Source organism: Podarcis pityusensis, assembly GCF_964106645.2.
Source record: "Podarcis pityusensis genome assembly, chromosome: 6".
NCBI classification, from domain to species: domain Eukaryota; kingdom Metazoa; phylum Chordata; class Lepidosauria; order Squamata; family Lacertidae; genus Podarcis; species Podarcis pityusensis.
In genome coordinates this window covers 80,304,072-80,328,393 of record NC_138030.1, presented here as the reverse complement: position 1 = coordinate 80,328,393, position 24,322 = coordinate 80,304,072, and the positions used below count along the sequence as shown (strand labels likewise).

The window sequence follows — 24,322 nt, the reverse complement described above, 5'->3', positions numbered from 1 at the left end:
CCTTTCAGCCGTTTTGTAGTACACCAGCTGCAATTCCGTCTTCTGCATAAGAGTCCCAGGTTTCGCAGAATCATGGATTTGGAAGGGACCCTCAGGATCATCTAGTCCAACCCCCTTACAATGTAGATATCTCAACAGGCGGTCCCCCATCCAATATGAAACCACACCGGACCCTGCTATGTTTTGCAAATGGGCTAAGCACTGTTATTGCTGCAATAAAAGTAAAACCTATCAGTTTAAGAACAAAAGCACTCTACACTTCGAAATAAGATGCGATGCCTTTGCTTTTGCACTCTGGCTAGGAGAACTGCCCTCTCTTTTGCAGCACCACCCCGCGCGCATCTCGTCGAGACAAGAAACCCTGCCGAGCTAAACGGATCTAAACTTAAGCATCCCAACCTCGCCGTCGCCGCCCTATCACGCAGCTATCAGAGCGCCCGCGGCAGGCGAGCCGAGTCGACCGCCGATCGAGAGGCGCGAGCGAAGGAAGCCGCCGAACGCCAGGCCGAAGCGGATGACGGCCGAGCTCGCGGATCCGGGGAAGCGCGGTTGAGCCGAGGCCGCCGGAAGTTTCGAGGGTCCGTTGCCTTCGTTCGCTTGTTTTTAAAAGCGCGAGGAACCGTTGGCGGTTGGCGAAGCGAATCCCTCAGGTGGTGCGCGCGCGCTGCTAATGCAGCGGAGGGGGAGGGGGTTGTGTGTTCGTTGGTTGTGGGCGTGGTAGTTTCCTCAGTTTTCCTCAGTCCGTCGACTCTTTCCCTCAGGCGGGGACGCTCCGCAGGCAGTGGTCGTGGCCTCGGTCCTCCTTCTGTCGTTCTCCCCCTCCCCCCGGGCCTGGATGACGAGGCATTTTCCCTCTCCAGGGTTGCTGTTCCGCCTTCCCCTTTTCATTTCCCCCCCAAGACGGTTGCACGGCGTCTAATGCCGGCGAGAAGCGTTTTCCCTCTCGGGCAGGCAGGGGTGTGGGCGGGAGTGAGCCTGTCGCCGCTTTTCAAAGCAGCAGCTTTCCCTTTCGGTGGCCATGGCCAACCCTATCCATGGTGTGGGGGGAGGAAAAGACAAATCTCCGTGACCAGTGAATTTTTCTAGACAAAGAGGAGCCGGAAATCCCCATGAACGCCTCCCTTGCTCTCTTATAATGGCAGTGGCGCCCACCTGAGAGGTGCCGGAGTTGAGTTCGGGCGAGTTCTGGCTGAAAAAGCCCTGCCTGTGACCCAAAGGTATGTGGGGGGTTTTTTTGAAGGGGGAGGGGAGTAAATAACAAAAGAATCTGGGTTCCTGGATTCAAAATGCGGGGTTAAATTCACTCCCAAGTGGCAGAGGCATAGCTGGGCTCCCTTGCGCTCTGGGAAAGGAGATGGATCACCCCCCCCCAAAAAATCCCTCGCGCTCTGTTGGCCAGACTGGGGAGAGCCCCCCCCCCGCAAGGCTGTTGCGACGGCCCGCACTCCGAGCCAGAGTAGAGAGGTGCATTTTTTTGTATCCGCCCCGCCCCGCCCCACAACGGTGCCCTTAGCGTGGTCCAACCTGACCCAACCCCCTAGCTATGTCCTTGCTAGCAGGAGAGAGGCCCCAGTAGCAGAGTTTAAATTAACAAAAGTCAAGCAGCTCTATAGCTTTGTTGTTAGACCCTTTTATCTTATTTAGCCTGCTTGCAAACAGCATTCTTTCTACCCATCTTTCAGCGAACTGACTGCATGCAGTTAAGTAAGGTTAAAATGTGTTGCTTACAAAGGTCAGAGATTGATTCATTTATCCAAGCAGCAGCAAAGAGAACGCAGGCAGAATACTACTGGGTAGAAAATACAGAAAGATAGCTTCAAACACCTGCTCTAAGCTTGGAACTTGCTTAGGCACATATTCTTTGGTCAGTTACATGGCTGAGTCTAGGAACAGACATCTCTGGTCTTAATGCCTTCATGCAATTATGCATAGTTATGTTTGACTGCAGTTAATTCTCTACCAATGGCTTATCTCTACTTATTTGAACCCCCAGTTGCTGTGACCTGGGAACGATGAGTGGGGAGAATGCTGCTGTTATGCTCAGCTTCTGCTTTCAGGCTTCCCACAGACCTTCTGATTGTTGGCTGCTGCAAAAACAGACCTGATTTAGCAGGCTCTTCTGTTCTTGTGCAGCGCTGAAATGAGGAGGACTGCCAGCAGCATAGTACACTGCCCATATTTAGACAGGTAGGCAGGAGTGTGTGCAGATAAGAGGGGGTATGAGGTTGCTATGCAATAAGGAAAAAAGAAATACTGTCTTTCATTTCTTTGACACAAAACTTGCAAATCTTTTTGAGAACCAAAAATGCTGCTGTTAACAAATAATGTGTTTGTGTGCAGAGAAGTCTCGGTGAAATTCTTTTTTTAATGCCAGCCAGACTTTCTTAGAAAGTTGCCTAGCAAGTGGCACACTAGTAAAGGAGTTATGTTATTATATTTCACCCAGAACCCTGTAAATGTGGTGTTAAGTTTCCCAACTGATGTCTGGCCTAGGTTTTGAACATGTCCCACCCTATATATGCATCATAGAAACTTAGAGTTGGAAAACACCCAAGGGTCATCTAGTCCAACCCCCTGCAATGGAGGAATCTCAGCTAAAGCATCCATGACAGATAGCCATCCAACCTCTGCTTAAAAACCTCCAAGGAAGGACAGTCCACCACCACTTGTGGGAGTCTGTTCCACTGCTGAACAGCTCTTGCTATCAAAAAGTTTTTCCAGATGTTTAGCTGGAATCTCCTTTCTTGTAACTTGAAGCCATTGCCTCAAGTCCTACCCTCAAGAGCAGGAGAAAACAAGCGTGCTCTCTCTTCCATGTGACGGCCCTTAAGTCTCCTACAGTCATACCTCGGGATAAATGTACTTCAAGTTAAGTATTTTTGGGTTGCACTCCGCGGCGACCCGGAAGTAACAAAGTGCGCTACTTCCGGGTTCCGCTGCACGCACATGCGCAGACTGTCAAAATGGCATCACGCGCGGAAGCAGCAACGTGCAGAAGCGGGTTGCGTTCGCTTCAGGGTGCAAACAGGGCTCCGGAACGGATCGCGTTTGCATCCCAAGGTACCACTGTATTTTTTAAATTGTGGGTGGATATTGGTATCATTCTTTGAATGGCACTAATAGGTCTATGAAACTCCTAGCAGTCATTGGGAAGACTGGGTTTTGTTTTTAAAAACATATCAGTGGTCAGGCTTGGGTAATATGAGTTAAGTTTAACTGCAGCTTAATACAGCTTGCTTTTATCAGATTTGCCTTTGTCCATACATATGCCAGAATTTCGCAACCATGATTTAGGGTAAAGTTTACTAGACTTTATGACCATCATTTGAGTGTGCAATCTCAGACTTCCACACATACTAGTTAATCTAATCTGATGTTCATGTAAAATTATTCTGCAGATCAAGTTTTTGAAGGTGTTTGGAAACTAAGCGGGTAGAATTTAATGGGGACTGTAAGAGATAACTTTATATGTCACTCTCGAGTTACTTGCATAAAGGATAGGGTGCAAGTTTAACAAGTAAATTAAGTTCTATTTCTATGTTTCTTAACTAGAGTAACCAGATGACGTAGGCAAATTACCTACGTCACTAAATAGTTCAATTTGTCCCAGAGGATTTTGATTCTGCTAAAACCATCAATTGTGTTTTGTGACAGATGATGCTAGCTCCTTTGATACTGTGTGTAATCCTGCTGATAGGAGGTAGCGAAACTCAAAATGATGACTGGATTGATCCAACAGACATGCTGAACTATGATGCAGCTTCAGGAACCATGAGAAAGCCTGATAAGGTACACATTTTGAATTTGAGTTGCTGTTCAGTAAATGGTTTAGTTGATGCCCTTTAAAGAACCTGTTCACCATGGATGTCTGGATTGCCTCCCTTACAGAACACATACTGCAACAAATTAATAAACCTAGAGTTGAGCATTGTTTTTTCTTACTGGAACGATTCCATTCTGTCCTAATGATCAACTGATTAGTTGATAGGGGTGTCTTACTGAGCTCTGATTGCATCTTTAGATTCAAACAGAGTAATTACAAAAAAGAGATTGGAAGGAAGTAATAGTTGGTTGATTTTGAAGGCTGCCAAATACTCTTCCACATTTCATTGGTATTTTCTTTTCCATTTGTTTTTGAAAAAATTATAATCCCTGAGTGCTCTCAGTTGTACATGTAGCACCATGTGGACAGGAGGGCTTGGGACAGTTCTCTATGCACATCCTCTCTTGAGTGCACAGATTGTAGTTTTGAAGGGGATACTGGGCAGCTTCTGCTGGCATGGGACTCCCAGTGAATATGGGAAACTCATGGCTAATAAAAGCGAGCCGGGAAGGGCTGGGCGATGGGCTCTGTGGGGTGGTGAATGCTTCCCTCTGTGAGGGAGCCTTCCCAGACCCGCTGAAAGAGGCGGTTATTAAACTGCTTCTTAAAAAAACATCCTTAGACCCAGCTGATATGGCCAACTATTGCCCAGCCTCAAATCTTCCATTCTTGGGCAAGGTGATTGAGCAGGTGGTTGCTGAACAACTCCAAGCATGCCTGGAGGATGCGGACCATTTGGATCCCTTCCGGTCGGGATTCAGGCATCATGGGACTGAAACTGCCTTGGTCGCGCTGGTCGATGATCTCCGGTGGGATAGGGACAAAGGTGAAAGTTATTTCCTAATTCTGCTGGATCACTCAGCGGTCTTTGATACTATTGACCATGACATCCTTCTGGACCGTCTAGAGCAGGGGTCTGCAACCTTTAAGACAAAAAGAGCCACTTGGACCCGTTTCTGAAGGGAAAAAAACTGGGAGCCGCAAAACTCGTCATTATAAAAATAACTTTGTTGTCACTTTTTTAATTATTTCTTTGTTTGACCCCCTCAGAATTACTCCTCCTCATAGAAATAAATGTTAAATTAACAAGTTACCTTTTTTGTGTGTGTGTGTTCTTCGCTCCCCTTCAAAACAGTGACCAGCGTACATGCCCCCTTTCAATGCAGTGACCAGCGTACATGCCCCTTACAATGTAGCGGGTGGGCGGGCGGGAAGGTGACGTCGGGACGGTGCGTGACTAACGCACGCACCGCCCCCATGTGACGTCACAGCCAGTACAGCGCCCACCACAGTGGGGAGTGTCGGGGCGCACAATGCGCCTCCTCCCCTCAATAGTATCCGCCCCGGAGCCGCGGCAAAGGTGTAAAAGAGCCACCTGGTCTAGAGGAACTGGGAGCTGGGGGCACTGTTATACAGTGTTTCCACTCCTCCCTCCTGGGCTGTGGCCAGAAAGTGGTGTTGGGGGATGAGTGTTCAGACCCCTGGGCTCTCACTTGTGGGTTACCTCAGGGTTCCGTCCTCCCCCCCCCCCATGTTTTTTAACATCTACATGAAGCCGCTGGGAGAGATCATCAGGGGGTTTGGGCTGGGTGTTCATCAGCATGTGGATGATACCCAGCTCTACCTCTCTTTCAAATTGTGAAGACGGTGAAGGTCCTGTGTGAGTGCCTGGAGGCGGTTGGAGGATGGATGGCGGCTAACAGATTGAGGTTGAATCCTGACAACAGAGAAATGCTGTTTGGGGGGACGGGGAGGGTGGGTGTGGAGGATTCCCTGGTCCTGAATGGGGTAACTGTGCCCCTGAAGGACCAGGTGTGCAGCCTGGGAGTCATTTTGGACTCGCAGCTGTCCATGGAGGTGCAGATCAATTCTGTGTCCAGGGCAGCTGTCTACCAGCTCCATCTGGTACGCAGGCTGAGACCTTACCTGCCTGCAGACTGTCTCGCAAGAGCTCTGATTATCTCCTGCTTGGACTATTGCAATGCTCTCTACATGGGGCTACCTTTGAAGGTGACCCAAAAACTACAACTAATGCAGAATGTGGCAGCAAGACTTGTGACTGGGAGCAGCCACCGAGACTATATAACACCAGTCTTGAAAGACCTACATTGGCTCCCAGTACGTTTCCAAGCACAATTCAAAGTGTTGGTGCTGACCTTTAAAGCCCTAAATGGCCTTGGCCCACTATACCTGAAGGAGCGTATCCACTCCCTTCTGGTGGTTCCCTCACTGCGAGAAGCGAAGTTACAGGGAACCAGGCAGAGGGCCTTCTTGGTAGTGGCGCCCGCCCTGTGGAACGTCCTTCCATCAGATGTCAAGGAAATAAACAACTATCTGACTTTTAGAAGACATCTGAAGGCAGCCCTGTTTAGGGAAATTTGGGCAGGGTATAAATAATAAATTATTATTATATTATTATTATATTATGAAACTTGCATCGCTCCAGTTGGATTTACACAAAGTACCAGTGAGCTGAGAACCCAATAAATGAGAGGGAAAATACATATTTGGTTAGCATGTTTATACTACAAACAATATAATTAGTTAAATTATTTTGTTGATATTATTTCTTGTTCATGCATTCAGCAGCAATGAGTGACAAATTTTGTTGAGTTCTACCTTTTCTCTCTTTACTCTTTTTCCAATAAATATGCAAAATGAAGCAACCATATTGATATGAGATTTCCGGTCTATACATTACAGTAGAAATATTAAGAAATGCCTATGATTACAGTTACTGCAGGTGAACCAGGATGATTCTGAAGAGAAGAAAGTTCCCCAAAAATCAGTGGTAAAAGAAAATATTGTGGATGTTTCCATATGCCAAAAGCAACTAGATTCTTTAATTCTTAAGGTTTGTTTGCATGTATGATGCTTCATATTTAATATATTGCTTTATTTATGAAAATATTGTTTACATATTCTTTTCATAAATTCAGATATTGTTGGTCTATCACCTTCACAGAAATATATTATTGGGTAAGCATTCATATTGATGGGTGGTGGTAAGAATCAATACTCTTAATTAACTATTTGGTCCACAATCTGATTTTATTAAAACCAGTGAGAGTTTCATTGTTGACCTCAACAAGTGCAGATTTTTGCATTTACAGCACAATCATCTGCATGACTACATACAAGTTAGTCCCATGGAGTTAACTGAGACTTAACTCCAGGTAAATGTGGGATTGCAGTATTAGTGCCTGCAACACAGTAGTTGTTATTGTATTATTAGCTACTATGTGTAGAGTGTTGAACTACTATGAAGATCTACCACAACAGCCCCTGTATATGCAAAAGATTAGATGTAGAAACATAGACTGTTTCTTGGGACATTAACCTTTGTTTATAATAGGCATGTATAGCTTTTGACCCACCAAGCTGAACCTGGCTCACCAGCGATAAATCATAAGCTGCCAGTTGCTTGATAACTCTATATTTCAGCCGACATCAAAAGCAAGCAGCTCATTATGCTCCTGTTAGGTGCCATTCTTAGCTGATGGACTGCATTTGGCATGATGGGTCACAAGTCTCATTTTTAAAATAGGTTTCAATACTTGTCTGGAGTCAAATCTCTTGAACATAAATAGATCTTGAACTGTGTTTTTGGATGCTTTCAGCAAGTAGATTTCAATTATTAAGGGCCAGAGTGCCTCTGCAATCAATGGACCTTAGCCTACATGTGAACATTAGCCTACGTGTTAGTCTAATCAATATACACACTACAGTGGTACCTTGGTTTGCAACCGCTTTGGATTACAACCATTTGGATTACAACCACGTCAAACCTGGAAGTGTGTGTCCCTTTTTTTGGATTACAAACATTTGGGGGGGGGGAGGCCCCATTGGTGAAAGCGCGCCTTGGGTTACAACCTGTTTTGGTTTACAACCGGACCTCCAGAATGGATTGTGGTTGTAAACCAAGGTACCACTGTACAATGGATTATTGCTTGGCTAAGGCATTGTCTGGCTACAGTATACGTATTACAGTGGTACTTTGGGTTAAGTACTTAATTCTTTCCGGAGGTCCGTTCATAACCTGAAACTGTTCTTAACCTGAAGCACCACTTTAGCTAATGGGGCCTCCTGCTGCTGCCATGCTGCCGGAGCACGATTTCTGTTCTCATCCTGAAGCAAAGTTCTTAACCTGAGGTACTATTTCTGGGTTAGCGGAGTCTGTAACCTGGAGCGTATTTAACCTGAAGCTTATGTAACCCAAAGTACTACTGTATATATTACATGAATTAAGATTGGTAAAATGTGATATTGAAACACTTTATATTTGCAGCTTGAAGAATATGAAAAGAAAGATAAAGCCAAGTTATATGAAAACAATAGCATCCATGTTTTTAAGAGATATTTGAAGAAGATTTTAATTGAAGCTGGAAGACTTGGTCTTGTGAGTATCTGAATAAGCCAACATTCTTATTGCTATATACATTCGCTCATTTAAAGATTAACATGTATTCTTAGCAGTGTCCTATGCAAGCAGCACATTCACTGTTAAGATAGTAAGTATGTCATAGAACCCAACCATGTATTTATTCATTTTTTTCTCTTTTACTTTGCTTTCATGTGGCTAACAAGTAATCTTACATAAAACATGAAAACATCCTATATTCGTGGATAAGATGGGTTTGATTCTGTAGGCTTATATAGACTTTGTCTTCGGCAAAGTCTCTTAGAGGTGCCTTGGGGCTGAATGTCCCCCCTCCTCCTCAAAGGTGTTCCTATCTGGCCCTCAGGATTCTTCCCAGGCAGTGCTTCCTTCCCAAGCCACACCCCTCACTAATACTGCTGTATCCTTTCCTCAAGTGCTTTGTCTTAACTCAGCTGTCTCATTATGCTGTGTTAATGCTGCTTACATGCGTGCCTGCTTGCTTGCTTGGATGGTGGAGAGATATGTATAAACCTCTTAATGTAGCCAACTGTAAAAAGGGTAAGAATCGTATCTGTTGCTCTACAGTACCTACTTTTTGCCTCAAACCTTACCCACCACTGCCATGCAGTCCCCAGAAGGTTGCCCAGGAGGAATGCTGCCCTTGGACAGCAAAAGGTTTGCCAAACCAGTCCTTGGCACTGGGGTTGGTTTTTTGGTGGGTTGGTTTTTGTTGATGTTGTTTTGTGTGTGTTTTTGTTGTTGTTGTTTTGTAATAAACCCTTGGATCTAGGACTTCTATAACTACAGTATTAGGTTTGATATATGATTTTCACAGAACTCCCATCTTCTGTTGGTACTGTATATACATCAACAGCTTTACCTGTGAATCTGGGTAATAGGTTTGAGTAGGGCCGGCCCAGCCATGAGGTAAGGTGAGGTGACTGCCTCACACGACAAGATCCACAAAGGCAGCACATCTGGCCTGCAAGTAATGCATTACCTGCTATTGCTGATGTAGATCTTCACTTGCCCGTTCGTCCTTGGCAGAGCAGGGGGCTACACCATTTTGTGGTTCGTCTTAGGTGCCAAAATGTATTGGGCTTGCCCTGGTTTTGAGACTAGAGTAGGTGAATGTGTACTTAGAAAATATTAAGCAGAGAAATCCTAATTATGGTATTATTTGACAGACTAGTCCTTGTACAGCGACTTACATGCATTTAACTTGTGCGCATTCAGCTTTACATGCTTGGCAAAATATTTTTTTTTTAATGGAAAGGGGGGGGGGGAGCATCTGGAGAAAAAGACTAACAGTCCCACCCGCCATTGAACCCAATGTGTTTTCACTATACATTATTTTGGCTATAGGCGTAATCCCTAGAATGTAACCTCCACATAAACTGTATAAGAATTCTTTGCTCTTTGACTTCGTCACTACAGCAGTCAGTGTGATTTAGTAAGGCTCTGCTTAGCTATGGTTAACAGTCAGATTACTTTGTTATTATCTGCAAGAAATGTCAGTTGCCAATTCAACTGTGTTGTCTTGTTTTTTAGCCTGATGATAGCACTGGAGATGTGCATTATGATGCTGAGATCATCCTTACAAAACAGACATTTAATGAAATCAACAGGTTCCTTAATGAAGAGGGCTGGAAATCAGCTGCTTTGGATGATGCACTCAGTGATATTCTGATTAACTTTAGGCATCATGATGCTGAAGTTTGGAAATGGAAGTTTGAGGACACATTTGGGGCTGATGCATATAATGTCTTTATGGTGAGATAATTTTTCTGCAGTAAGGTGTTTTTCTACAGCCAATATAGTCATGGGTACCTCGCTTGCACCAGACAGAAAAAGATAAAACCTATATGCAGTGCTTTGTCCCACTGAAGGCTGAGTATATAAAGTCTTTTAATGTTTTCAGGCAGCAGTAGTAGGTCAGGACTGCTTAATTTGTGATCCAAATTTCAGCCATGACTGCTTTCCTACCATGAGTTCAGCACCACATTTATGTCTAGGTGTGCAAAAATAAAGGGATATGAATCAGTTCAAAATTTGTAGCATTGTCTTGAGTGCAGCTTCATGGGGTATGTACTGCAAAAGTCTAAAGTAAATTTGTTTGTTGCATTTATACCCCACCTTTTTCTCCAAGGAGGTCAAGGTGTTGTTACACATTGTTTACCCCTTCTTCAATCCCCATAACAACCCTGTAAGGTAGGTTAGGCTGAGAGAGGTAGTGACTGGCCCGAGATCCACCAGTGCGCTTCATGCCGAGTGATGATTTGAATGGCATCTGTTTAAATTTCAGTTCACATTTGGCTGCCATCAAGCTATTGTAAATGAAAAGAAGTTATAGCTGTTAGAATATGAGGTTTAATAAATGTCCACCAACATGATAATGGTTCCACGTTGTTCAGTTTAACTTCAAGAAACCAAAATGAGGCTGCTGCCACCCCACCCCATGATCCCTTTAATGCATACTGCTCATGATTCCCTCAAGCAGAAGCTGAATGGAAAATTTGTCTATTATCAGATAAATGCTAAAAATGCTTCAATGCTAAAAATGTAGGTTCCTCCCATTTTAAATGGTCTTGGCTTTTATAATTCTTTTGCAATTTATCTCTCTTTTTATCTCTTGTTTTCTAAAAGGTACTTCTGTGTTTAGTGTGCATTTCAGTAATAGTTGCTACAGAACTATGGACACGCATTGGTTGGTTTACACAGCTAAAACGTGTTTTATTCGTAAGTTTTCTCATCAGTTTTGGGTGGAACTGGATGTACCTATATAAGGTAAACAATTATTAGTGTTTATTAAGTAGTAATGGGGCAGTGGATATCAGTGTGCCCTGGAAATACAGAAAATATTGTGCCACTCACTATTTAGCTCAATAACTTAACAGGGCTCAATATAAACTCAGGCTACCACACTTGCTACCCTTAAAACATAAAATGTTCTTATCTGGCACATTTTGATATTGATCCAGTAATAATCAGGGGCTATTTTGGGATACTTGTGCAAAACTATTTTAAAATATGTCAGGTTTGTTCTCGTTACAGTCTAGTGAGATTGGCACATTGATCTTTCCCTCTCCATGATTTACTAGCAGTTCAGTAGTTTTGAACTTTTCTTGTCCTGTGTGCCAATCTTATAAAATTAACAGTGTGCTGCAGCAGGTCTAATAGACTCTTTCCCCTCTGCTATTTTTCAGTAATTTTATGGCTCAGTCACAGAAAGAAGAGTGCTTGACCTCAAGAGCCATATGTGTGCAATCTATTTTGAGTAATCATATGTTTTAAGAAGTAGACTTTTAATAGCTTTGAATTATGCAGTTTTATTGTATATGAAAGTTGCAGCTGCATTTGGAAGTATATTAGTTGGATTTATTTATATCCTGCTTTTAGGATACAAATCCTACCAATTGAGTTTACAAGTAACATCAAATTGCATTAATACAGTACACAAAAAAAATAAATCAAAATATTAAGTCATAAGGAATTTCCCACAGGCTCTGTGGAAACAGAGGGCAGTGGGATTTTCATCCACTTTTTAAAAAAAGATTCCAAAATGAAATTGATTTAACAATTTTGTTAAATTGTTAAAATCCTTTTGTTTCTGTTGTAGGTAGCCTTTGCTCAGCATCAAGCTGAAGTGGCAAAAATGGGAAAATTTGATACTGTATGTGCTGAGAAGATCCGCTGGAGTGATGGTCTAATAGGTGAGCTGTTTTTGTTTTGCTTGCTAACTTTCCATGTCATATTTCCTTCTCGGTAGTGGCGCCCGCCCTGTGGAACTCCCTCCCATCAGATGTCAAGGAAATAAACAACTATCTGACTTTTAAAAGACATCTGAAGGCAGTCCTGTTTAGGGAAGTTTTTAATGTTTGATGTTTTGTTGCATTATTATTATTATTAATATTCTGTTGGGAGCTGCCCAGAGTGGCTAAGGAAACCCAGCCAGTTTTTTTTGGGGGGGGGGGTTAAATAAATTTTTGTTTGTTTGTTTGATTTAGTAAACATTTAAGCTTATTTTTAAGATTGGCTCTAAACCCTGTACAAATCTGGAGTGGAGTATCTAAGACGGTTGAATGGCTCCGTGTATGCCTCCTTCCAGCAACTCCTGCTTCCAAGCTGTTGCCAAACATTTTGTTTTCCTTTGGACCACATTAGTGAGCCTGAGAGCAGGGTTTTGTCTAGACAGTCAAGGACTTCCATACACATTGCTCAGGCTTGTGTTCCGGCAAGGTCACTTCAGTGCTGCTAATGCAGAGATTTGGCTTCACCCCTGGCGGCACACTCCATTCTCTCTCGAGACAGACAGATGCCAACAACACATTTCTGATATTGCTGATTTTACTCTCTGGGTCACTTCTTCCTTGTGCCAATATAATGAGTCAACCATAATTATTCCTGAAACATCGCCTGTATATTCAAGCATTTCAACTTGCTTAGTTGGACTGTGTCATTCATACAGCTGGCTCACTGATCTTCTGAAATTAATCTCTTTCCTGGTGGTAGATTTATTTAATGTAATTGTCTTTGAACAAGTCAGGTAGATGTGCTCCTTGAAATATCTACAGAAGACATATTGTCTGCTTGTTGTTGAGCCCAAACAAGTTTTTTTGGCGATAGTCTAGGGTCTGGGAATCAGGTCTGCTGAACATCAAAAAAAATGACAGAGAAAGGCATTTTAGTGGGACGAAGGGGAATGAAGACACAAATGAATACTGGAGAAGTTCAGCATCACCCTTGGCCTTTTCAGCCCAGTGCACTCTTCTAGTGCTGCTGCTAAACCAAATAGCCATTTGGGGGGAGAACTGAGTCTGATAATCTAGGTTAGCAAACTTCTAAAAACCTTTCTCTCCTACACTCTCCCATTGTAGGGCTAGGAGAAAAGGGCCTGGGGAAGAGAATACAGAGGGAAAGGGACAAGTTTCTCTGTATCTGTTACATTTTACTTATGTACCTAATCAGAACAAAACAGGACTAAAAGCAAATAAATAGGACTATTTGGTAGCAGACCAAGGTATGGATACTTCCTCCTCCTGTGAAAAGAAAGTGCCATTTGCCATTTGTTTAGCCCTTTTACCATTTTGCTACATTGCTTACCTAAAAAGGTAAAGGTAAAGGACCCCTGACAGTTAAGTCCAGACGCGAACGACTCTGGGGTTGCGGCGCTCATCTCGCTTTACTGGCTGAGGGAGCTGACGTTTGTCTGCAGAGCATTTTTCTGGGTCATGTGGCCAGCATGACTAAGCCGCTTCTGGCGAAACCAGAGCAGCGCACGGAAACGCCGTTTACCTTCCCACCAGGGTGGTACCTATTTATTTACTTGCACTTTGACGTGCTTTCAAACTGCTAGGTTGACAGGAGCTGGGACCAAACAACAGGAGCTCACCCCGTTGCGGGAATTCGAACCACCGACCTTCCAATCAGCAAGCCCAAGGCTCAATGGTTTATACCACAGAGCCCAAATACCAATATGGGAGGTTGGGGTGGGTGTGTTCCGTTCTGCAAATTGTGCTTCAGCCATGTCTTCTACTCAAGACTGGGCTTACCCCCAGTTTAGCAAATATACTTTAAAATACTCTGAGTGTTGGTGTAAATATTAGAAAATCATTTCCTTCCAGATCTTGTATCATTTCTTTTAATAAAACAAGTATAGTAAAGCGTTTACATCCTCATCACTGTCTATATATGACTTCTTATTACACACTGAAAACATCTAGTTATTTATTCATCCTTACAGCCAAAATATACTTGCTTTTTTTGTGGTTAGTTATATGACTTGTTGCTTTTTAACTATAGAATGGTTTAGAAGCTCGATGACGTTCCAAGATGATCCTTGTCAAAAGTATTATGAAACCGTATTAGTAAATCCTATTTGGCTTGTTCCTCCAACAAAGGTATTCTCTTTTTCTAACTGAGTCATTTGTATTTTGTTTGATTCTGACAGCTTCACTATCATTCTAATTTTACTTTCTGTCTGGTTTTAGGCATTGGCTGTTACATTTACCAATTTTGTAACGGAGCCGTTGAAGCACATAGGTCAAGGAATTGGTGAATTTATTAAAGCACTCATGAAAGAGATTCCATTGCTGCTACATATTCCAGTGCTGGTGATCATAGCAATAGCAGTTTTGGTATGTACATGCACAGACACATGAGGGATCCAATACTGCACACATGGATTAAAAATTGTTATAGTAGATACAGCTAACAATGGATTTGCTCAACAAGTTAACACCAGTAAGACTGAAGTAAGGGTACAATTAGCTACTTACCTGTGAGTGATAGACAAGGTAGTTCCAGAAATAACATCTTAGTTCTAGCACAGTTGTTCCACCTCCTTGTGCAAGAAGAGGCAGCTGTGATTGTATATTGATGCTCTTTCTAGTCCTAAGAAAGAAGTGTTAGAAGATAAGGAAGACTTAACTTGTTGACATCTGCAGCTAATATTTTGGGACATAAATAGCAATTTATTTTTCAAGGATAGTATAATCTTTCTCCATACTGAAGTATTCTAGAACACAAAGAAACAAATTATCCATATTTAAAGATTTATGAAATAGAAAATTGGATTATTATGAATGCCACAGCAGTGGTACATAATTTGGCATTTTCTGTTAGGTGGACTGACTAAAAGTAGTACTCATTTATAAAGCTCTATTCTTATATGAATATAAGTAAGTCCAAGAATTTAATTCTCTGTTATATAGAGCAGTTACAGAAATACTATTTCCACTATGTCTGACTAAGAATAGTTGATGATGAAGAAAATCTCTTGAAAAAATTACCTTATTTTAATGAATATATAGGAACACAGATCTTGAGCCTATTTTCAAAACAAAACAATGTAAAAACCTGTGTTAAAAGGAGGAGTGGAAACAAAGTTTGTCAGAGTACTTACAAGGGTGTCTCTTCTGTAGGGTTTCTGCTTTGGGGCTGGAAGCTCAGTGAATGCGCTAAGGATGTTAAGCTACTCAGACAAGCGGCCACCTCCAGCACTTCCTCCAACAGATGAACAGCCGCCTGCACTTCCCCCAAGGGGCAAAAGGTCACCTCCTGCACTTCCTCCAAGGGATAAACAGCCACCTCCTGCACTTCCTTCAAGGACCAGAGCAATACAAGAACAAATGCTACATCTGCAGCCAAATGATGCAGGTGAAAATGGTGTCAACATTATAGAAAATATGGAAAATACATACAATATTTACTCCATCAAGAGAGGACCTTATGACAGAGGAGATGCTTCAGTAAAGGTAATATTTAGGTTTTGCAATCAGGTGATGTGTTATATATATATTGTTGTCCAGCAGCCTCCCAGGCCAAGCAAGTGGAGGCAGTCTCTGGCATTGTGTTGTAGAACCTAGGACTATTTCCATACTGAAACTGCTCTTGCTGTTCTGACTCAGGACTTTATGCGATGAAAGAAGCTAGATGCTGGCTAGAGCACAAATGGTGGAAGTCCCACTTCAAAGATTACTAAACCTGTGCTAAAGCACATAATTGTGCCTGCTGTGGAAATGAAAGTGGCAAAGAAAGCCTATTCATCTCTGTAGTGAGCTAGGTGCCATGGTTGATGCAGTCCTAAGTGAAGTTTCCATCAAGCCACATTTTGTGGGATCATTTTCAGTTTTTGCAGCCGGATGGCATTGACAGGGTGCTTGTGAGTCTGCACCCAAAAAGATGCCCTTTGGACCATTTTCGTTCATGGCTGGTTAAAGCTAGCTAGAGGGGTGTAACTAGGTAGGATCTTGGTGTGATGAATGCATCTCTGCCTGAGGAGGTTATGCCAGATATCTTGAAGAAGGTAATAGTATAGTCATTCCTGAAAAAAACCACCCTGGACTCCGTGGTATTTAACAACAACTGCCCAATCACAAATACTTCCTTGAGTGTTATGGTGACGCAGCTACAGGCGTGTCTGGAGAAATCAGGTTATCCAGATCCTTTTTAATCTCGTTCATGCCCAGGTTTGGAACTGAATCTGCCTTGGTCACCCTAATGGATGACCTCTGTTGGGAAAGGGACAAGGGAAACATGACCCTGTTGCTCTTAACTCTTGTCAGCTTTCGATATCGTTAACCATGGTATCCTGCTGGACCCATCTACAGGAGATTAGTATCGGGGCACTATTCTGAGCGGTTCCGGTCCTATTTCCAGAGGCAGTTCCAGAGGGTATCACTGGATGAGTTCTCCTTGGCCCCTTGTATTTTGAGGTATGGGTGCCACAGGACACTTTGTCTCCAGTGCTATTTATCATCTACATTAACCTGTTGGGAATGGTCATTAGGAATTTTGGACCAAGCTGTCATAAGTACATTGATGATGCCCAATTCTGTTTCTATGCAATTCCTGACTTGAGAATGGTAAAGAAAAAGGCTGTTGTCTGGTGTCTGGATGTAGTGGTGGACTGGATAAGAGCTAATAAACTGAGCCTGAATCCTAGCAAAATGGAAGCTCTGTGGATGAGTAGTTCCTGGGTCCAGGAAGTTGGTAATTTGCATGACCTGGACAGGGCCAGAAGGGCTAGCCAATATGTCCTCTCCTGTTTGAGAATTATACTCTTAGGAGATGTATATGGGAATTTAACAATTCAGTTTGGAATCTTTATTGCAAATAATGAGGAAAAAGAATTTAATTTTCTGTAGTTATTAACGCAGGAGGTTTAATCTGCATTAAAAACAATTCTTGACAGGCACCTCAACTACCAACTAGGGATGCACTAATTTCATAACTGCCTTCTAAAAAACACCTTAACACAATTTTCACAATTGTGAAACAACCACCCTCCCAACAGAACACTGACCACCAACTACCTCCGAAAAAGTGTTACACAAAAAGGGACTCCACATGGACCCCTCCTGATGGACGCAATACCACACTGGACTTGTACATTGACTGCTTCCGCCACAGAATCCAAACAGATGTGACCAGAAAACACCATCGCTTACAACAAAATCTAAACCATGCTGAAAGGAGAGCCATAGATAATCTCAGAAACAACCCAGACATTATAATTAAAGAAGCAGACAAAGGTGGAGCTGTCGTCATCATGAACAAAACTGACTACATTCAGGAGGCTCAGAGACAACTTTCCAATACCGCCTTTTACACAAAATTGGACTCAGACCCCACACAAGAATACAAGAAAGAACTGAACAAGATTGTTAAGGAGCTACCCCCACACATCCAAGAACAGATCCTCACCAACAGAACCTCGACCAGGAACTTTCTATCTTCTACCTAAAATACACAAACCAGGAAATCCAGGACGCCCCATCATTTCAGGTATTGGCACTATTACAGTGGGTGTCTCCGGTTATATGGACTCTGTTCTGAAACCATATGCCATCAGTGCTCCCAGCTATGTACGTGACACCACAGATTTTCTGAGGAAAATACAACCTTTAAATAATCTTCCCAACAATACTATACTAGCTACTATGGATGTGGAATCTCTGTATACCAACATCCCACACAACGATGGTTTACAAGCTATAAGGAACACCATTTCAGATAAAACCACAGCGGACCTTGCCACCAAACTCTGCCAATTTGTCCTTACCCACAACAACTTCAAATTCGGTGATGACCTGTTCCTTCAGATCAGCGGCACAGCAATGGGCACCCGCATGGCCCCACAGTATGCCAACATCTTCATGGCAGATTTAGAACAACGTTTCCTAAACTCCTACCCACTCAAACCTCTCTTGTATCTGCGATACATTGACGATATTTTTTATCATCTGGACACATGGTCAACAGACCCTGGACACCTTTCACCAGAAATTTAATGATTTTCACCCCACAATCAACCTTACAATGAATCAATCTATGCAAGAAATACATTTTTTGGACACTACTATAAAAATACAGGATGGGCGCATGGACACCACCTTATACCGTAAACCAACTGACCGACAAACATATCTACATGCCTCTAGCTACCATCCCAAACATACCAAACAGTCCATTGTATATAGCCAGGCACTACGTTACAGCCGCATCTGTTCCAATTCTACAGACAGAGACTCTCACCTAAGAGATCTACAGCAAACCTTTTCAGAACTAAAATACCCAGCAGATGAAGTTAGACAACAGATCAACAGAGCCAGACTTATACCCAGAGAGAACTTGCTGCAAGACAGACCCAAAAAAGAAAATAACAGAACACCTCTAGTCATCACATACAGCTCCCAAGTTAAAACAGTACAACGCATCATCAGAGATCTACAACCTCTCCTGGACAATGACAGTTCTCTTTCTCAAGCTCTGGGAGGAAGACCTTTCATTGCCTACAGACAGCCACCCAATCTTAAACAACTCCTAACCCACAATAATACTACAACCAGACTTAACACGGACACTGGCACCAGAGCCTGCAATAAACCCAGATGCCAACTTTGCTGCCACATACACCCGGACAACACCATTACTGGCCCCAACAACATCACACATACCATCTCGGGACTATTCAATTGCTCATCATCTAACATTGTGTATGGCATCAAATGCCAACAGTGTCCTTCAGCTCTCTATATTGGACAAACAGGCCAAACCTTACGCCAAAGAATAAATGGACATAAATTTGACATCAAGAATCACAAAACAGAGAAACCAGTAGGAGAACACTTTAATCTCCCAGGACATTCTATACAAGATCTCAAAGTAGCTGTTTTACTACAAAGGAATTTCAGAAATAGACTGGAAAGAGAAGCTGCTGAATTGCAACTCATTACCAAACTTAAAACCATGGAGAAACCTGGTTTGAACAAAGACATTGGATTCTTATCTCATTATACATGACTAAGCCATTTCTCACCTTCTCACCCCTTGCCTTTTCCTGTAAGACCCATTACAGTCGTTAAGAGTCGTCAGCAGGCTCATCCCAGCTATCTGCCAATCTCCCATTCCCACCACCCTTCTGAGTAATACCCCTCCCCACCTTCTCACTATATAGAAGGATCTGGCAACTTCTGTTTCAGTGTATCTGAAGAAGTGTGCTTGCACACGAAAGCTCATACCAAGAACTAACTTAGTTGGTCTTAAAGGTGCTACTGGAAGGATTTTTTTTATTTTCACAATTTTCACATAAGAGTATCAAAAACAGCAAATAAATTTAAAGCAAGACTAAAATCCAAACAAAATAGACACTCATGGTAAAGACCCATTTATCCAGCTGCGAAAGGCAGTTGGAGCAAAACCGTTTTCAGTTGTTTTAATGCATGGAGCTGGCCTTATTAAAACGCGTTAGGTTTAATAAGATGTATAGTGCACTTAAACATGTCTACTCAGAAATCAATCTCATTCAGTTCAGTGAGACCTAGCTGGGGGTTTGTAGCCTTAATTATTTAATGACCTTGATTCACCTTGTTTTTCAGTCTTCAGAAGAAGTAAATTCACAAACAGAAACAGAAAAAAAGAACAGTGAAGACCGTCCTGTAAGTTGATAGATAATATGTTGGGCGGGATACTAAATGAAATGTCTTTAAGAAAAACACTTTAATTCCTAGTATGTTTGAATATCAAATTGATACTATGTTTTTACTTAATAGATGTTTCAGACTGTTATTTATAAGAAACTTTTCTACCTTGGGTGTTGGATGTCTCTTGTAGCTTGAAGCCTGGAAGCCCTATGACATAACAGATTTTGTCAGACCTCACTTGGTTTTCTGCCTTTGCTTGGAGCAGGCCCAGTAGATTGCCTCTTTCTGAAGTTTCTCTGTTTTCTCTCTCAGACCTGGTGTCTTTATATGCTCCTTCTGCTTATATCCTTTTCTGTGGTCATAGTTTTGTTTTATATTAAAGGGAGGAGCCTTTTAGTCTCCACAGCGTTTTTACTGCCTTTCCCCCGTTATCTATCTGTTTATCTCTCTGCACTACCTTTTTGATCAAAGGGCAGAAGAGCTTTTGTTCTCTGCTATCTAGTTTTATTCTCTATCTTACTTCACCAAACCTTTATTAGGCATTACAAATATAGCCCATCATGAAACATCCATATACAAAAATTTAAAATATATACAAATAAACAGCCATGTAAAAATATGTAATAATGAGGATTTTCATTGGAGTTTCTTCCTGCTAAATAGTGCCATTCACCACTCTGAGAGATACTATTGATAAAAACTCAGCCACACTTGCAGTTAAAGGTAAAGGTAAAGGTACCCCTGCCCATACGGGCCAGTCTTGACAGACTCTAGGGTTGTGCGCTCATCTCACTCTAGAGGCCGGGAGCCAGCGCTGTCCGCAGACACTTCCGGGTCACGTGGCCAGCGTGACAAAGCTGCTCCGGCGAACCGGCACCAGAGCAGCACACGGAAACACCGTTTACCTTCCCGCTATAAAGCGGTACCTATTTATCTACTTGCACTTAAGAGTGCTTTCGAACTGCTAGGTGGGCAGGAGCTGGGACCGAACGACGGGAGCTCACCCCGCCGCGGGGATTCGAACCGCCGACCATGCGATCGGCAAGTCCTAGGCGCTGAGGTTTTACCCACAGCGCCACCCTTGCAGTTACTTCCAGGTTAATGTCATATAGATAGAATCTGATATTTTCATTGTGCCATGATGTTAGACTACCCAAAAAAGGGAATAGCATGCATTTGCGTAGCTGGTTGTACAATGGGCAGTAGAAAAGAATATGTTCTACTGAGTATGGCACATTCAAAAAACATCCGCAATGTCTTAGCTATCTTTCCCTCTCAGCTCTTAGCTTCTGGACTCCTTCTCCTCCTTACCCAACTGAATGGGCTTGGTACTCTTTGAATATTCACAGGGCTGTCAGGATACATACATAGAATGAACACATTCAAGCAAATAAGCACACTATTTCCCTCTTTTCACCTGACCACTTTAGGCAATAAGGTTTCTAATTCCAGCAGTTCTTGATGGATCAAAACCTGTATTTCATTGGTTTATGAGGCACTACACATTTCCACACCAGGGCTGCTGCAGCTGCTGCAGCTTTCTCCATAAACACCCTATTCATAAAATATGGCAAGCAGCCATGTTGTCCACACGTAACACTTGTACTTATCACTACAAATTAGACCCATTTGTTTCAGAGGTAGCTTTTGCAAGAAAGATATTGCAACAAGCCATCCCTCATATGTGGACAGCCATGTTGCTCTCCCATCCACATAACACCCACAGGAGAAAGTAATGTTGTCTTAGCATAGAAGGTTGTTCTCATTGAGAGTCATTTGTGTCCCCTTTAGAGGTTTTTCTTTGTCCAGTTCTGTTTCTGTGCATCAGAGGGTCTTACTGAGCTCACAGAATGGAACTGAGGTATGACAAAATCTGTTGTCACAGGGTTTAGAGAAAATGGTCAAATCTCACTTATTATACATACGTATACCCAAAGAGGACCACCTTTCACAGTAAAACCGTTACTAAAATAACAGATTGAGATACCCCATTAAGGCTGCAATCCTATATCCAGTTTTCTGAGACTAAGCCCCATTGAACTCAGTGAAACTTACTTCTGAGAATATATGTATGGCACTGTTTGTATTTTTTGTTGATTTTTGATGACCTAATATTGTTCCACAAATTCAGTGATATGTTACTTCTTGCAGAGTGGATTAGATACCAAACCAGGTAATCAAGCTACTGATAGAATAGAGAACAGCACAGATCAAAGCCTGGTTGAACTGGACAGACCTAGCCACATCCAAGAATTTACAAGAGGCAATGAAGATGAAACAAAATGTTACTTTAAAGAGGACAGGAGTGTGCAGCAAGAAGTTCCGGATATAACAGGATGTAAGAAGAAAGAGAGCCACTCATGTGAATTAGAAGAACCCACAGAGAAGTCTGTAGAACATTTGAGCTTTACTGTAAGTTTTAACATACAGTATATTTTGTGTATCACAGGAAGGGGATGTACACCTCAGCCAAGTCGGCCTTTCCTAGTGAGGTAGCATTGTTGAGCAAACACAGAAGTCTTTCCCTCGTTTGCCTGCTGCAGAGGCTGGAAAGACCTGCACAGAAATGCCAACAAAGAAGCAGTTTGAGGACTTGCTTTATTATCTGCCAATTTGAGAATAACAATGTTACATTCTAGGCTGCATAATCTTGCCTACACTCAAACAGGGTGTGGAGATTTAAGAATGCACTGTCTTGCCTTATTTCAACTATTTATATAGCCATTTCAAAAAGCTCGGTAATGCAGGCAAATTTATTTATCAAATTCAGAGAATGTAAGAATGTGTCAAATCTGAGTTGAAGTCTTAAATCATTTAGATATCTGATTCCTACTAGAATCAAGCTTAGTAGACAAATGCTGTTTCATTCAGACTTAAGATCAAAGGATTATATCCAACTAAACTCTACTTAAGAGTCCAGTTAAAATGAATGGATCTAACTATTGAGTCTCATGAATGTTTGATCTTTGAGTTGTACTGTATCGAATATTTAATAACTTAAGGGAAGAGTAAATTATTTATTGAACCAATTAGAGCATGCAGACTGAAATGCCCAAGCCACTTCCTTAGCATTAGACACATGCTATATTTGAATTGTAGAACAAATGATTTGAATATAATAAGAGTCATAAAAGACATAGTAGAGACAAACTAAACGTGAAAATTAGCATAGACAAGATGTTCAGGGTATGTTTGTGTTTTTAGTACTGTGATGCTTGAGCACCCAACTTATGCTGTTGGTAGAGGATCTAAGAGTATTACTTTAATTGAAGTTTATACCGCACTTAATCCACAGATCACAGGGCAGTTCACAGCCAAAAAATACAAAATTAAAACCCAAAATAATAATATAATAAAAACAGGAACAAAAACAAACCAATAGCCCCATTCCCAGTGCTCATATTCAACAACTTTCTGTAGTACTGGAGGTATAGATGGTAACCTTATGACCCAGTTATGTGCATATTATTTGAGAACAAGCCCTACTAAGTGCGTAGGATTAAAACAGCAGCCTAGAGCGATTTGCCCAAGTGTGTTGAATGAGACTGACAGCATTCTTTAAGTAACAGCATCTTGGCCACGGTGGAATATGATATTAAGCTGAAGAGAGCAGCAATGTTCTGCTTCAGTTTCCATTACCAATTCTCACCAAAACTCATTTCCCCATGTAGAGTTTAAATTGCATGTGTGCAAACATAAATGCATCTGGAGTGGAGGGAATAGGGAAGGGCTAGCTGGGGTAAAGGTTGGCATAGCAGTGAGCCTTGGCCTCCTGTACATTTAAAAACAATGGCACTGTAGTCTGTGTTTGAAGACATCATAGTTTTATCCTTCTACCATTACAAAAAGTACCAGGATAGTGGCTTTGCCCATTACAGATTACTAAATATTTGACTCTACACTGGAACAGAAATTAAAAATAATCTGAAAGGTTGTGGCTTGTATGCTTCTCATTTAAATCTTCTCATTTACAGGAACAAAAACAGAGGAACACTGCTTCCTGATAGACCTCCTTATACCAGGGAAATGATTTTTTTAAATGCCTCTGCTAAGCAACAAATGTTCGTGAATCTACTTTTGTCAGTTTTCATTCTTATAGTACTTCTTTGCATATTAGGTATCAGGGCACATTTTTCCTCGAAGACCTAAATTATATTTATGAAGCACCTTTGTTTCCATACAACAACATCAACACATTTTAAAAACATTTAATGAGAAAATAATGTAAGTCTAAAAGGGACACTACTGGTAAAATGCTTTTAAAATTTGTGTTAAGATTTTTTTGGAGAAAATTTGCCAACAAAATAAACTCTTACAAAATGTTACTAATGAAATTTCTTTTATATTCATAGCTGTAAAAGCTGTTATTTAGGTTCAACAGGATAACTTTTATTTAGCTGTGACTTGCCCCTACCCCAAGATCAAGAACTAATTTTTACCAGGTGTTTTGCATGAGGAAGGCTTGAACGTTGCGGAAAAGGAATGTTGGTTCATATCTAAGTTCATGTTCTTCAAAGGTAGGAGAATAACCTCGAGTGGGTTGCTCTTCCCAGTCCCTCAAGGAGACAGGACCATGCAAAGCAAGCTCTCTGACAGAGAGAGCACATCTTCAGCCATGACAGTCCTGCAATCTAGCCCCCACCCCCAAAAACCAAATAACAGGCAGGAAATAATGGAAGACTTCTCCTAACA

General features: G+C 42.0%; 1 protein-coding gene across 9 annotated transcripts; it reads left to right on the top strand.

Moving 5' to 3' along the window:
• The first annotated feature begins 458 nt into the window (after positions 1 to 458).
• On the top strand, positions 459 to 24,281 carry CLCC1 (chloride channel CLIC like 1). Of its 9 annotated transcripts, none has more exons than XM_081010786.1 (15): positions 459 to 650; positions 1,143 to 1,217; positions 2,058 to 2,187; positions 3,655 to 3,789; positions 6,558 to 6,677; positions 8,112 to 8,222; positions 9,756 to 9,977; positions 10,851 to 10,991; positions 11,824 to 11,917; positions 14,007 to 14,104; positions 14,195 to 14,341; positions 15,128 to 15,460; positions 19,586 to 19,645; positions 21,782 to 22,042; positions 23,605 to 24,281. In XM_081010786.1, the coding sequence occupies exons 4-15, from the start codon at positions 3,655 to 3,657 to the stop codon at positions 23,632 to 23,634; spliced, it is 1,752 nt and encodes a 583-aa protein (XP_080866912.1). In that variant the 5' UTR covers positions 459 to 650; positions 1,143 to 1,217; positions 2,058 to 2,187; the 3' UTR covers positions 23,635 to 24,281. The 9 variants fall into 9 exon arrangements, with proteins under 9 accessions (XP_080866912.1, XP_080866910.1, XP_080866909.1 ...); XM_081010784.1 differs by having other exon boundaries at positions 1,994 to 2,187; XM_081010783.1 differs by having other exon boundaries at positions 1,087 to 1,217.
• Positions 24,282 to 24,322: the final 41 nt, after the last annotated feature.